Source organism: Topomyia yanbarensis, chromosome 1, assembly GCF_030247195.1.
Source record: "Topomyia yanbarensis strain Yona2022 chromosome 1, ASM3024719v1, whole genome shotgun sequence".
Lineage (NCBI taxonomy): Eukaryota > Metazoa > Arthropoda > Insecta > Diptera > Culicidae > Topomyia > Topomyia yanbarensis.
Window position 1 is genome coordinate 190,401,269 of NC_080670.1, and position 15,092 is coordinate 190,416,360.

General features: G+C 43.7%; 1 protein-coding gene across 3 annotated transcripts in view; it reads right to left on the bottom strand.

Moving 5' to 3' along the window:
- Positions 1–2,575: 2,575 nt before the first annotated feature.
- The window catches only part of LOC131685101 (RING finger protein 17), a 519,412-nt gene continuing 506,895 nt past the window's right edge, over positions 2,576–15,092 (bottom strand). For 2 of the 3 annotated variants that reach the window (XM_058968554.1, XM_058968571.1), the window contains 5 exons: positions 14,596–15,089; positions 13,719–14,539; positions 13,233–13,658; positions 3,797–4,576; positions 2,576–3,736 (listed from right to left, as the gene is read on the bottom strand). In XM_058968554.1, the coding sequence (XP_058824537.1) occupies positions 2,750–3,736; positions 3,797–4,576; positions 13,233–13,658; positions 13,719–14,539; positions 14,596–15,089 (3,508 nt within the window). In that variant the 3' untranslated portion in view covers positions 2,576–2,749. The remainder of the gene's footprint in view (positions 3,737–3,796; positions 4,577–13,232; positions 13,659–13,718; positions 14,540–14,595; positions 15,090–15,092) is intronic. The other variant, XM_058968563.1, reaches the window with a different exon arrangement.

Below are 15,092 nucleotides of genomic sequence, written 5' to 3' on the forward strand. Positions count from 1 at the left end.
TTTCTATATCCTACTGCCAAAACACGTTCCACGTTGCTTCTCTCTCTGCAACTCAGTTTGATGACCGGAACGCACCTTTCACTTGACTTCGTGCGTATCGATGAAACCGAATTTGGAATTGCAGTTTCTATAATTTAATCGGAATGACCACAAATGGTCCAAAATATCGAAAATTCACAATTGAAAGACGATGGCAACTAAATCGTTCACGGAGAGCGAAAATTACTTGCGTCTCAGGATGACGAAACCTACTTCAAGGTAGACGATAAAATGCTGGAAGAGGAATGGTGGCATTGATTTTCAAAGACATTAAGTTGAAGAAGGTTGCGTAATAATATCTCCTGTGGCAGACCATTTGTTCCTGTGACATGAAGAGACATTTACATCGCAACCGGGACCATCAACCCAGAAATGTATGTCTATAAGTGCCTAGAAAAATGCCTGTTCCTTTCCTCCAGCACCACAATGTTTCCATTCTTTTTTGGCCAGACTTGGCACTTAGCCTTTGAATGATTTGCCACGAACAACGCCCGGTGATGCCCAAGGACATGAACCCTTCCAACATACCGGAGCTCCGCTCAATAGCAAATTTTTAGGCTATAGTCAAGCGAAACCTCAAGAAGACTCAGAAGACAATTGTCGGCGAGTTGCTGTTCATGACAAACTGGCGTTCTGCGGCGAGGAAAGTGACCAAGTATGCTGTGTTAAACTTGATAGAAAGAGTCAAGTGAAAGACCCAGCACAGGTAAACAAGAATTCCATGCAGTGGATTTGATTTTATTTTCATTTCATTTTGCAGCGTTTGGTAGGGCAATGAGAGTGCAAGTCAATCCAAGGCCGATGATAGGAGGAGTAAAGGCTGAATGGTCCATGTAGACCACAAAAATGCCATAGTAGAGGATCAGGGTGTGGGTTGGGGTGGGGTTGAGGAATTTATGTATACTTGACGAATAATTGCGCTGCAGAATGTGATGGTGAATTGAACAGTACTATTGTCAGCTGTTCCGGAATAAAAAAATTGTTTCTCCATAAGGTTTGATATTTGTATTTTGTGATTAAGCGATGTTAATTTATAAGTGCTGAAAAGTTCACTTTAGCACCGTGATGTTATCAAGATTGTGAGCGAAGGTGTGAGTGGATTATCACGATGGCTCAAGCGTTTGTATGTTCACGCGTTTGTCGTGTATGCTACGTATGTGACTTCGCATGTATAAAATTAATTTCGTAACCGTGCGGCCATTTTTGAAAAGCCCCCGAACCACGTCAAGGTACTGTATCATGCCGAGAGAATTACAGGCAGTCGATTTGAATAAGATTAAACAGAGGAAGTTTGAAAAAGCGTTCATCTTTGTTAACAAAGACAGCAGTAATTTTGTACACCGTCGGAAAAATCTCCATGAAAATTATTCAATAGTATTCTAACAATGCCCTGAATATATTGATTGACTTTCATGAAGATTGTGTAAATAGTAGCCAAAACACTGCTTTTTGTCGTTTACAAAATGGCCGTTTTTTCAGGCTTTCTTTGTTGAACCTTTAACAGCTGTATTCTACAAATCTCTAAGCACAAAAATGTTGGACTGAAGCTCTTCGGCGCAAGCCCACGGAATTAGACCAGTTGTAATCATATGGACAAAGTTAAGATCACCTTTAAATTTCACTACTGTGCCTGTATCTACAACAGCTATATGTACTTTAGATACTTCCTATGTTCATCCTCATCCGTGTCCTCGTTCGTGTGGAAACAACACTGATAACAAACACAATAAATGTATGGAACACGCACATCTACTATATCCGCAAATATAGTTCCCTGCTTTATTTAGGTATAAAGCAGATGTGCCTGTTTGAATCACTCGGCAGAAATCGGTCTATGAAATCGAATTATTAAAATGATAAAAAGAAGGAACTCACCAAGTTGTCCACGTCGCTCGTCGTAGATTTCTTTATCCAATTTTAACGTCGTCGCTCTCTCCAACAGGGATGATAAGTAGAACTATGGTTTATCTTTCGTTTTACGCACTGGGGACGCCATTCAATGATACACGTTATTGCTCAATTATTGTAAAAGTCTGTGCATTAGCCTAAAACACTACCTTTGATTCATCCTTTGATATACCATCCATCCGGCGATCTTTATCAACAATTTGCAGTGATAGGAGCTTGATTCTAGCGGAAGCCTGTATCGAAAGCTGAATTCTTCGAACCTTCTATTCTGGGATATTAAAAAGTTGCTGCTCAAAGGGGTCTCCAGCTTCATCGTAGTGTCAGAAACATTGACACTCTTCTGTTCCTAAATTCGATGCAAAAAATGATTAGGTATTCCTCAGTATTTGAAATGAACTAACCGTTTTTCAAAATATTCGTAGCACCGAGCCCCAAAGTTTGTAAGTGAAAAAACGTGACAGCTTTCGACAACGCGTCCAGTTTTCACCAGAGCCTACTACTTTTTTCGATGCACGTAATATTCAAATAGATCAGTGTGACAAAAGAACACACAAACACACTTCCTCATGAATCATCAATCAAATGCCTAGGATTCTTCGAATAAAATATCACTAATATAAAAAATAAATTAATCAGTATTTCAATGTTTATTCCAATAACGTACTTAAATACATTTGCTGTTTAGATTCAATAGAGTAGAAAATGGACGCGAAGCGTCCTATTACTGTAAGAGCAAATGCCTTCCTGACATTACAACATAGGAAAGTTCCTTAATAATAAATTACATAGTTTCTTAACTAACCTATTTCTCCCGACTTCGAGACGACGATTTCGCATCATCGGCCACCAAAAAGAATTTCTCCTTTATCATCTTATGATAAATCAGATTAGTACACTTGGAATCGGTGTACAGTTCGACCTCGAGGGGCGTATAGCTGGCTACTTTGGCATAAATCCGCTTACCTTCGATTAGCTCAACCAGCTTCATCATTATATCGGACTCACGCATTCGTGGATTCCCTCGAATTGAGTGCAGTTGCACCTGAACGTTTCGCAGTGGAACACGCCTTAAGCTAACGGGACACTTGAGTATATCACGCACGCTGATTGTCTCCTTGTTAAGGTAATCAACATAGAAAATTCGTACTTCCGCACGCTCGGGGAAATACTCTTCGATGAGACCCCGATACCAGAAACTGTCTTGTTTGAATAACGCGAGGCACGGCATATTTTCCTCGATATCAGAACATTTTCGATGTTTGCGAACGTAGCATTGAATTTTCGCCATCGTTTCCTTCATCCGCTGGATGTGGTCTTCTAGTTGTGGGAACACAAACAAATTGAATGGATTGATGAGATTGGTGACCTCGCAGTAGAACCCAGTAATCGATTCATCCAGCTGAAATTGTGGAAAGCCGTGCAAGGTTGGACGGGTCAGTTCCAGTGGTGGATCTATTTGCGTCGAAGTATCGAATTCGTTCGGATTGAACGAAACATTCGAGGACGCATCCGTTTCGGGACAACCAGCACCAACTTCGTCGCTAGTTTTATCCGTGTCAATTACTTCGCCGTCCTCCATGTCCGAGTCTAGTTCCTGTTTAACATCACCAAAGCTGTAGAAATACTGCACCTTATTTAGATCGATTCCGGTAGCATTGTTCCCGGAATCTTCACCATCATCTTCGTCACGGTCTGCCGCAGCAGAACGCGTTTGTTCGGCGGCTACATGGTCGAACAGATCGTCCAGTTCTTGTCGACTAAAACGACCACGGTCATTCGAATGGATCTGCTGGAAAAAAAATCAAACGTAAGTTGTTTATTAATCGAAAGAAGGTTCAGCGATTCTTACATCCACACTTTCACTGTCACTTCCAGGATCCTGCCCAAAATTGGCACCGATACGTAATCGTCCTCCTTTCGGCGAGGGGGCCCGCTTTTTGCTGCCAAAAAGATTCATGTACGGGTCGTACAGTTGATCAACTTTCTCCACAAACACGGCGTGTTTCTTTTCGACCAACTGTTGCTCTAGCAGGTACTCAGATACATCAACCGAAACCACTCCGGTAACCTTCAGGTAGCATGGTACGACCCCAGCCGTGTCTGCATCCATGTCCGTATCCACCCGAACCTGACACTGTTTGCCAACAATCAACGAGTGCATCGTATCCAGAACGTCCGTTTTCCAAACCAAGTCCGTATCTTTCGGCGCAACGTCGGTCAGCCGATACTTATTGACCAGTATCGGAACGCGGCCACAAATCACGTTCTTTCGCAGATCCTGCACGTCACACTCTTCGATATTACCATAATCAACAAATTGAACCTTGTACCGGCAAGGACTGATCGCCTTCCGGATCACCGCCCGATAGAACTGATCGTCTATGTGAAACTTGGCCAGACATGGTTCCCCATTCGAGTAGAACTTATCACTGGGCAGTTGTCGGCTACCGTCGAATTTGCCATTGATCACCTTCTTCAGTGCCGTCAGGACCGGTTCCTTCTCCACGTCGTGCAGGTAGATGACACCGTTGTTGTCCACGTAGGTGGGTACCGCTACGAAAATGGTCTTGTCGATTGGTTTAGCCGGTAGCCACCGGTCGATCGGGGTCGGGTCGTCTTTGAGGTCTTCCTGTATTTTTTTTAAGGAAAATAGATATTAAATCAATGAGATAGATAGAAGGGTGGTTTGTCACGTTATTTGGCTATATAAAAAAAGAAATTGACACAATTTCGAGATTTACTCTTTAAAAATAACACACGGAGATCCCAGATAGTGCTCGGACGGTTCTCTGCACGTGGAAAAATTGAATTGTGTTTTGACTGATTGATTCCCGGCGTGAAACGCGTTTGGGTACGGTGAAAGTGCCAAAAACCTCCTGGTTGAACCGTCAATGAAGCCTTTATTACTTCGGCGTTGCGTTGCAAGTCTTGCATACAAGCAGTCCACTCGCAGCCAGTATGAAAGTTCAACATTGTATCCGATCTCAGTCGTAAATCCAAAACAGATAGGGGCAAGCTGAATTTTTCGACGAAAAAAGAGATCGTCCTACGTACGGTCAAGGTCAACATAGGTTGTCGATAAATTTCTCATTTGGCCAAAGCGTAAAAACAAGGGGATCGGGCGCTAGAACACTAGGCGCACGACCAGACAACATGTTTAATGTCGCGATAACTCTCACCAGATGCGCAGTGACAGCTCTCCATGAGCCCAATACACCGGAGATGCGCATTCAACGTATGATTAGGCATGACCTGAGGTATCATTCGAAGGACGTCACGACATTCATTATCCTACGAAATTTACCAATTTTAGAGCTTCCTCAGACAAAAATAATGAAAAACTCGTTGAAGCTGCGGGGTCTTCAATAAATACCATCCTTTAATGCCTATGTGTCCGCCTTTTATTACCCAGAATGGAGCAATGCGAGAGAACTCAAACTAATATATGAATCTGTTAACCTGGTACGACTACGATGGTACAGATAAAACACTCAGGAAACCCCCATATTTTACGCAGGAAAACAAGGCGTGCTTTCCATGCTCCATCAAACAGAGTCTTACTCTTTAGTAAACAAGGGAGCGTAGAAATTAGACATGGTCGATGGCTTGCCCCCCTTTAGCATTTCTTCTCGAAGCGTTCCTTAAAAGAATACCTCAAAACCCTAATTGACCACGCTGGGGAAATCACTGCTACGAAGGATACCGAGTCCTGTAAATTTATGGGACCGTCTGTAACGAACCGAGATCCGAGAGCAATCAACAGTCTCCGAAGATCGCAGAAAGAATATAATCAATAGGCCCGAACACCGAGCTGAGGTAGACAAATCTCGCAACCCGATAGAAAAAGAACTGAACAACTGAGATATCGCAGAACAGAGACAGCAATAAACTCAACACAGCCAACTGGAAACTGCGAAGAACAGCAATTAGGCCGACCTCACCGAGATCAGCATGTCGGAATAAGTCATCGAAAATATCAACGGCAATAAGATTGGAAACAAAATAACAAATAGAACACACAAACCAAATAAACAGCACAGCTGGAACATCAAACACACACACACACAAAGTCAGCTACTCAAATGCCCCCAAATCAAAATATCATCTCAGATCTTCTGGGGACATAGCCCCAAAGAACCCATCCCCAACTAATAGCTGTCTCTTTAGAGAGAAAGCCTCCCCCTTGTACCGACCATGTCCAGGGTAGTACCAACTACAGTTGACGAGTCTCCGGCTGCTGTTCCAGGGAACCGGGTTCTCTCCGGGTAAGCTGCAACTTACTTCATCCTAATCACAACCTAATCGACCTACATCTTTCTACGAACATCAACCCAAAGCAACTAAAAGACGATGCTCACTATGTCAGAAGTCGCCCCGACGACCACCAGGCTCAAAAAATTAACAATCTCAGTACCAAACGCCCCCTGTAACAACCTCTTGCCACAGCATTAGTGGTCAATAGAAGTTCAGTACGTCACCACACCAAAACCCACCCAGGGAAAAATTTCAAAACTCCCTTTCGACTTTCGAACCTCCTGCTGCTGCTTGTAGGGGCGACTTTTCAACCATGACCAGATACTCGTCTCCAACCTCCTTTTAGATAGCCTACTATACGGTTCCTCCAGCCCTCACTCCGGACCATCGTTAGATAGCGAACACACGAGCCACTCAATCGACTCAGGCGCAACCCGTTGCTGGATGCAGACGACCCTGGCTATATATCGGAACATCAACGGACTGGCAGCCAACCTCAGAGCCCGGCAAACAGATGATCTTCCGACCCTTTCTGCCTGACAATTCAGCAGACTTGACATACGATGTTTGGGAAACGGGCAGAAGTACAAGCTCCTACCAAAAAATTGGTATCAGGGTCTGGGCTGACATAATCGCAACCCACATACAACTGAAAACTGAGATAATCGTCTCCGCTAGGAGAATCAACTATTAGCGCATGCGCACCGCTGTCTTGTACATTCCTCAGGTAGTTATCGGTGTTAAAGGATTCAGAGCCTAATATCGCAGATCAAAACCGCTTTCATTATAATGGAGCACATGAATGCCCACCACACCACCTGGAATTAGCTCTAAGGCACATGGGGAATAAGGTCCTGAGTACCGATGTCGTTCTGAACGTCGAAAAAAACTTATATCTCCATGGTCAATCCTCCTTAATCGCGGATCTCCCGTTTGTTTCAAGGTCCATTGTCGGCAACTACTGCAGAACCATTGCCAAGGGCACTACTGGAAGCGATCATTTCCCAAAAACAATATTCCTCAACCGGGTCCAGCCGAATACCACTCGTCGCCGTCATTGGCTGGCTCTACACAAACATCATTGTCGAATACGCCAAACCCAGCGTCCCTCAAACTAGTAGCGTCAGCAATCAGGGTACATCGTAGAACCCCTGTTGAACACCTTCTGCGAGACGAATGCGCTGCCAACTTCAAAAACAAACATGAGAATCTGGTGAGACAAACCATCCAAGAAAGGCTAGCTGTTCCAACTTCCTCGATGGGTTTAGGTCGAGCGCCCGATCTGTAGAGACCGGAAAACGCGCCTAAAAGCAAAAGAAGGCAAAACGCGTATGCCATTTCGCTAACGGAGTGACCATCGCTCGCCCATTAGAAATCAACAATTTGATCGAAACACATTCTCCTTTTGGTTCATGAGGTACTTCATCCGGACTTCGCGAAGCATAGGGTCGCCCTGGAAGTATCACCAACTACCTTCCCCCCGATTCCAATCAGAAATACAACAAACCGTTCTCGTCGACCGAATTCACGGCGGACCTCAGCATCGCGTGCGGGGTAATTCTACTGGACCTGACCGTGTCGACTACTTTCTGTTAGAATCTTTGTCACCCGCTGGCAAAAGAGCGCCTCTCAACGCTTTAACGCGAACTTGAGAGGTGGGCTCTTCCCCAAGAACTGCCAACCTATTGCTCTTGTGTACAACCAAAACAATGAGGGATGGTAAATAGGAAATAAGTCACCTTACTTGAGGAAGGTAAGCGCCAGTTTGTTTCCCGCAAAGGGCTCAAAGCAGACTTTAATAATTCGCCATTTTGGACGTGGTCAAGGCCTATAACACCGGCGCTAGCACGAGGAGGCTGCTTCGGGAACTGCACAGATTGGGAATCAGGGGCAACCTCGGGCACTTTATCAACAAATTCCACAAAGACCGGTGATACCCTTGGTACACATCGGGGGTGAGGCACCGTCGTATTCCAAGAGGCCAACGGAGACCTTCAAGGTTCTGTCCTCGCTATGAAACTGTCTGATTAGAATGAACGCCCTATGTTCAGCCCTACCGAAAAGTGTCTTCATTGTAGTGTACGCAGACTACATCGTTATAATTGTAATGGGCAAATCGATTGAAATGACAAGGACAATTCTAGCCGCCGTTAATGCTGCCGGTAGGTAGCCCACCACGACAGGATTGAACATCGCGCCTAAGCCACTTCTACAGCATACATCATCAGACCAATACCAGACTGGTTACCTTCGCTGGCACCAACATCTCCTTTAAGAAGCAACCGAAGTGTCGGAATGATAATCGATTGTAGGATGTAAATGAATCCCTACTTCCGGCGAATTAGAAATGAGTGCAAGAGTAGAAATCCGAGCAAACTTCTCACATCTCCCTACATGCAATCGACGCATGGCTAGGCACTGATCCACAGCTGCATTTCTGGAATAGAGCTGTCAAAACGAAACTGGACTGAACTGGTCAACATTCTAAATCCACTTTACCATGAGACGGTTTGTCTGGCGGCAGGACTCCTAGTTGAGATGCAGCAGCGGCATGCGTGGAAACAGGGATTCGCAGTTATCCTGAGGACATTTGAAGTCCTGTAGAGAGCCTTGTCAAGTTCATGAAGATCCTCAACCAGCGGCCACACAAATATCCACCAGCTTATGCGCACAAGGTTCTCTAATCACACAAAGATATCCACCGACGGCTCAAAGCTGATTGTGGACCCGGAGTCAGGCGCATATGATGAGCTGGTCGCTCCCTTCATCTGCCTTCTCCCTTCCAATTCATGCTCTCGGTGGAAGCAACACCATAGCAGTCGTCATGTACAAGGGACCAGCGGACACACTGATAATTGTCTTCTCCGACTCGTGTTCTGTCCTCAAAACCATCAAATTATGCAAGTCAAGACATCATGGCGCGCAGGCTACAGAAAATCTCCGTGACTTGTCCCTCACCGTCTGCTGGGTTTCAGCAAAATCAAGAGCAACACGAACTCCGGCCACCTTACAACCATTGGCCGGATATCATTACCGGTTGAAATTCTTCAAACATCAAATAATTGCAAATTTCACTAACCACTTCAAAAGCACACCCAGCAAACCAAGAGCTCGCTGGCTGTAGAGAACGACCGCACCGGAAGGAACAAACGGTTCTCTCATGCCTCCGTGTAGGCCATACACGAACGACCAATGCCCATACGATCACCAAAGTTGATGCAACCTCAGGCGAAACCACGACCTTCCCACCTCCATCAAGTACATACTGTATAACAATCCGACAAGAGAAGAGGTACTCATCTAGTTCCAAAAGGATGCTGACCATTTCGACGACATCTAGCAAACCCGAAACCCTACCCAGAGCGACTAAACCGCAACCCAACACTGCTCTCTTACTACGGTCCTTTCACCACGTCAGACAGGAGCTTTGAGGAGATTCCTTGCGGTACAGCTCACTATTACGTCAGAGCTACCAGCCATCCACCCGTGGATACTCCGGCACATCCGGATAGGATGATGGGTAGGTGTCCACCGCAGCGCCTTTTGACGTAGGACTTACGTCTTTCTTTACTATACTGGGTGTCATTTCAAAATTTTCAAAACGGATGCGTTACGTACACTTTGAACTCTAATAACTTTTCTCCTACTCAAGGAATTACTAATTTTGTTTCATAAATCGAAAGGAAAACGTTCAACGCTTGCTATTGATACCTTGTTTGCTATGTAAAACTTGTTTAAAAAGTTCAAAAACTACTTTTAATGCGAATCAACATTAATGCTAAAACCTATAAATATGGGTGTCACAGTTTTTCTCAAAGCCAGACGTGTGTAAGCCACAGAGCAGAACACACGTACGTGTGCTGCTCAACGAGAAGCTGCATTTTGACCACCAACCAAATCATAGCTACTGCCTTATCGCTGCCAACCAAGAACAGTCGTCGCCCTGCGTGAAATTCATTGCTCTCAGAAGTGGACAGAGTTACTAATTCGCAAGCTGCTCTTCCAGTGCCTGGTCCGTGAGATTGCACAGAATTTCAAAACCTACTCTTCCGGAGCTCAGCCGTAATGGCCCTTTAAGAAGCCAGCGAGGCCTACCTGGTTAGTTTGTTGGAAAATACCAATCTGTGCGCTATCCATGCCAAGCGAATAATCATCATGCCGAGCGGGAAACGGCGAAATAATATTCACAACAAACGGTCCTTATTAGGACCACAAAATCGTTCTCAGAAGAATTACAATTGAAATTTCCATTTCGTGCTTTGGAAAATAACTTCCCTCTTATCGGGTTAGTTATTTTCTATAATAATATCCGAAAAATGTGCGATAAAACCAATAAACTGACCAATTGGACGGAAGCAATAAAATACCTACAACAATTTGAGTCAGAAAAGTGATATTAACGGAAAAATGCTTCGATCGTTTCTAAGTGTTTGGCAGCTGAAGTTGCCGATTTGTTTTCCAACGTCAATTATTTGCGCTGTGCTGTACGGAACAGATTTTTGCGCGATTTGTTGGGAAATAATTAAAACAATTGTGTAGTAGATTCCGTAGATTTTACCGTAAATTTTGATAGAAATGATTTTGTAAAAGCATTAATTAGCCGTGCTTTGAATGGTGGTTTTTGCAAATCTTTCTAGAACATTAGTGAATGTGGAATGATGAAAATATTTTCATTTGTCGCACAAAGGGATGGACTACCATCTGCACTAAGAAGTTTATAAAAGAGATCGCATTCCGATATACAATGCTCATTCGATGTGAGCTGCGAAAGGGGAATGTTCGTGTATGTACGCAGCAGATGCGAATTCGGGCAAGGTTCGAATCGTTAGCAAGGATTCTCGTCTGGTATCACCAAACATAGTTATCTACAAACCGTTCTTTTTAGGATGAAAACATAATGGAGAAAGAATTGAATTAGAAAGTTCCATTTAATAACTTGCATTGAGTGTGCGCCTGTCAAGTCTGCTGTACTTTAGCAGTGACACATAAACCAATGTTTATCGAATTAATGTACAAACCCGTAGGTTTTTGCAAATCTTTCTAGAACATTAGTGAATGTGGAAACCCTGCTAGTAAGCGAATGCCACGCCAAAAAAAATGATGAAAATATTTTCATTTGTCGCACAAAGGGATGGACTACCATCTGCACTAAGAAGTTTATAAAAGAGATCGCATTCCGATATACAATGCTCATTCGATGTGAGCTGCGAAAGGGGAATGTTCGTGTATGTACGCATCTGGTGTATGTAATCGTCTGGTATCACCAAAAATAGTTATCTGCAAACCGTTCTTATTAGGATGAAAATATAATGGAGAAAGAATTTATTTAGAAAGCTCCTTTTAATAACTTGGATTGAGTTTGCGCCTGTCAAGTCTGCTGTACTTTATCAATGACACATATAAACCAATGTTTATCGAATTAATCTACAATGCAAATCTTACTAGAACATTAGTGAATGTGGCAACCCTGCTACTAAGCGAATGCCACGCCAAAACGAATGATGAAAATATTTTCATTTGTCGCACAAAGGGATGGACTACCATCTGCACTAAGAAGTTTATAAAAGAGATCGCATTCCGATATACAATGCTCATTCGATGTGAGCTGCGAAAGGGGAATGTTCGTGTATGTACGCATCTGGTGTATGTAATCGTCTGGTATCACCAAAAATAGTTATCTGCAAACCGTTCTTATTAGGATGAAAATATAATGGAGAAAGAATTTATTTAGAAAGCTCCTTTTAATAACTTGGATTGAGTTTGCGCCTGTCAAGTCTGCTGTACTTTATCAATGACACATATAAACCAATGTTTATCGAATTAATCTACAATGCAAATCTTACTAGAACATTAGTGAATGTGGCAACCCTGCTACTAAGCGAATGCCACGCCAAAACGAATGATGAAAATATTTTCATTTGTCGCACAAAGGGATGGACTACCATCTGCACTAAGAAGTTTATAAAAGAGATCGCATTCCGACATACAATGCTCATTCGATGTGAGCTGCGAAAGGGGAATGTTCGTGTATGTACGCATCTGGTGTATGTACTCGTCTGGTATCACCAAAAATAGTTATCTGCAAACCGTTCTTATTAGGATGAAAATATAATGGAGAAAGAATTTATTTAGAAAGAATCTACAATGCAAATCTTTCTAGAACATTAGTGAATGTGGCAACCCTGCTACTAAGCGAATGCCACGCCAAAACGAATGATGAAAATATTTTCATTTGTCGCACAAAGGGATGGACTACCATCTGCACTAAGAAGTTTATAAAAGAGATCGCATTCCGATATACAATGCTCATTCGATGTGAGCTGCGAAAGGGGAATGTTCGTGTATGTACGCAGCAGAAGCGAATTCGGGCAAGGTTCGAATCGTTAGCAAGGATTCTCGTCTGGTATCACCAAACATAGTTATCTACAAACCGTTCTTTTTAGGATGAAAACATAATGGAGAAAGAATTGAATTAGAAAGTTCCATTTAATAAGTTTGCGCCTGTCAATTCTTGTATACATTTACCAGTGATTCATATAAGCAAATGTTTATCAAATTAATCTACAAACCCGAAGGTTTTTGCAAGTCCTAGAAAATCAGTGAATGTGGCAATCTCATTCGACATGAAATTTCCAGTAAACATTCATTCAAAAAGTGCATTGGCTCAAATTATCCATGAATGTCATATGATATGCCCAAGTTTAGTCCTACGTCAACACCGCGGTTACGTCCCGGACATTACCCACTCCTAGTTTTTTCTTCAACAGATTACACTCACCACCACCGGGATATGTTTACCGCCTTTCACTATGATTGCTCACACTCTAATATGTTCAAGAGAGGGTTGCTATATCATTGTAGAGCCTTGATTTGCACTGTTTACTATCAAGGAAATGGATGGATTTCCTGACTGACCTTTGTATTTCGAAGCTACCCTTGTGATACTATCGCTGCGGAATAATTTCCAGTTCAGTCCACCAATTTTCTTATGCCAAATGACCAAACTAGTACCAAATTTAAACAACACCTACCTGATACGTATCACACGAACCGGAATAGCTCGGTTCCACCAGGGGTTCCTCCATTTCAACGTCCAGCGTATGGAAGAAATTTTCAAACGTTTCATAGTGCCGCATAAGCTCTTCCTCGACTGAACTGGCCGCCGATAGGGGTAGGAACTTTTCCTTCAAGTGTACGTAACCGTACTGCACCAAGTTATTGTTGACGTTAGCGTACTGGAACAGCTGAGGCGACAATGCTTTCGCACTTTCGGCTGTCATTCCCCACAGAATGACCGGCAGTGAGTCGTTCACGCTTCGACCGTGAAGTGAGATGGAAAAACATTCAAACTTTTCGATGGCTACCTTGAATGCGTCGATCACGGATGAGGACCACGTCTCTTGATTCCCAGTTGGTCCAATACAGGCCATGAAGCATCGGATGGCAGCCGGGTGAACCTGTTATAATGGTTAGAAAATCATATAATTTCGTAGGCGAAACGTAAAAGAGTAACTTACCTGTTTCAAATCGGCTGGGATTGCGCACATGTTTGAGTAATGCGCATTCATGGTGTAAGCCTTATCGATCAGGAACACCGTGTAGTTACTGTCGTCAACAATCTCTATCACACGGGCCCGGTACCATTCGCACCCTATTCCATCATTGCCCGGTGAATGCGCAGCGATCATCGTTGGGAACACCAAACAAAGCTCTCCCACCTTCCAGTTCGTTTTGTCATCCCCATCATCCATTTTGTCGTCCATTCGATTCTGAATCTCTTCCTGCATCTGCGCAACTCCACCGGAATTCTTGATCAAGCTGACGTAAAACTCACCCGGCGACACAACTCGTAAAATCTCCACCCGAACTCGCGTGTTTCGTTTTTCCGATGTAGAACTCTTACTACCGGACGTTCGTACACTAGCAGCATCACCACCTGTCATGGATACCCGTTCTTCCTCCGGGACATCTTTGATCCGTTCCACGACAGTACTTTCCTGTCCGGTAGACACGGCAAATCCGTTCTTTACCATCAATCCATTGACACAGGTGTCGTACCGTTTTCTTACCACGTACAGAGCAACATCGTAACAACGTTCAATATCTTTACTATCTACGATGATCTGGAAAACCGAGTTACTGTTGGCCAACCTATTGAAGTCAGCCATCGCCTCATCCGTCCAACGGTAATTGTGCTGCTTGAACGGTTGAATGTGCATTAGCTTGCAGCATACCGCGAACTCGGCTGGTGAACAGAATTGTTTCGGAACGTAACGAATGTCTTGCCACGGAATCAACAAGCGGTGACCAGTGTCCACCGAGACAATCTCGCAATGAGCTGAAAGTTCAAAATAACTCTAGAACTAGTTTGTTCAATGTCATAACATTACTTACCTTCGGCCACTTTCAAAACTCGCCCTCGCCGCCAAATCGCGGCATCGTCAGCATCCTTCTCAACAAACGCGCAAACCATACCTACGTGAGGTAAATAGGCAATTTTTCCTTCCTTATTACAGTATTCGGTTAGCTCATGCTGCATTCTGTTATACTGATCCTGCCAGGCATTTTTGCTGATGTAAAATTCACTCGGCGATATGGAACAGGTTATCTTTGCCTTAAACACATCGTCCTTCTCCAGTTCCCGTGGCAAAATGTTACGCTTGTACTCGGAGGTCCACTTCAGCAGGGCTTTCTCCAGCTGGTCAATTTTGCGCAAAGAATCAGTCGTTCGTTTTGTTGGTTTTGGATCATTTTTAGCCAGATTCAGGTAGATCAGTGCGTGCCGTAGCGACTTTGGACTATCGACGGTTTGAGAGATCAGATCAACCTGCATCGGGTCTTGCTGGTTGGTATCGTCGTGCTGCACCAGATACATGATCATTTGTTTGCTG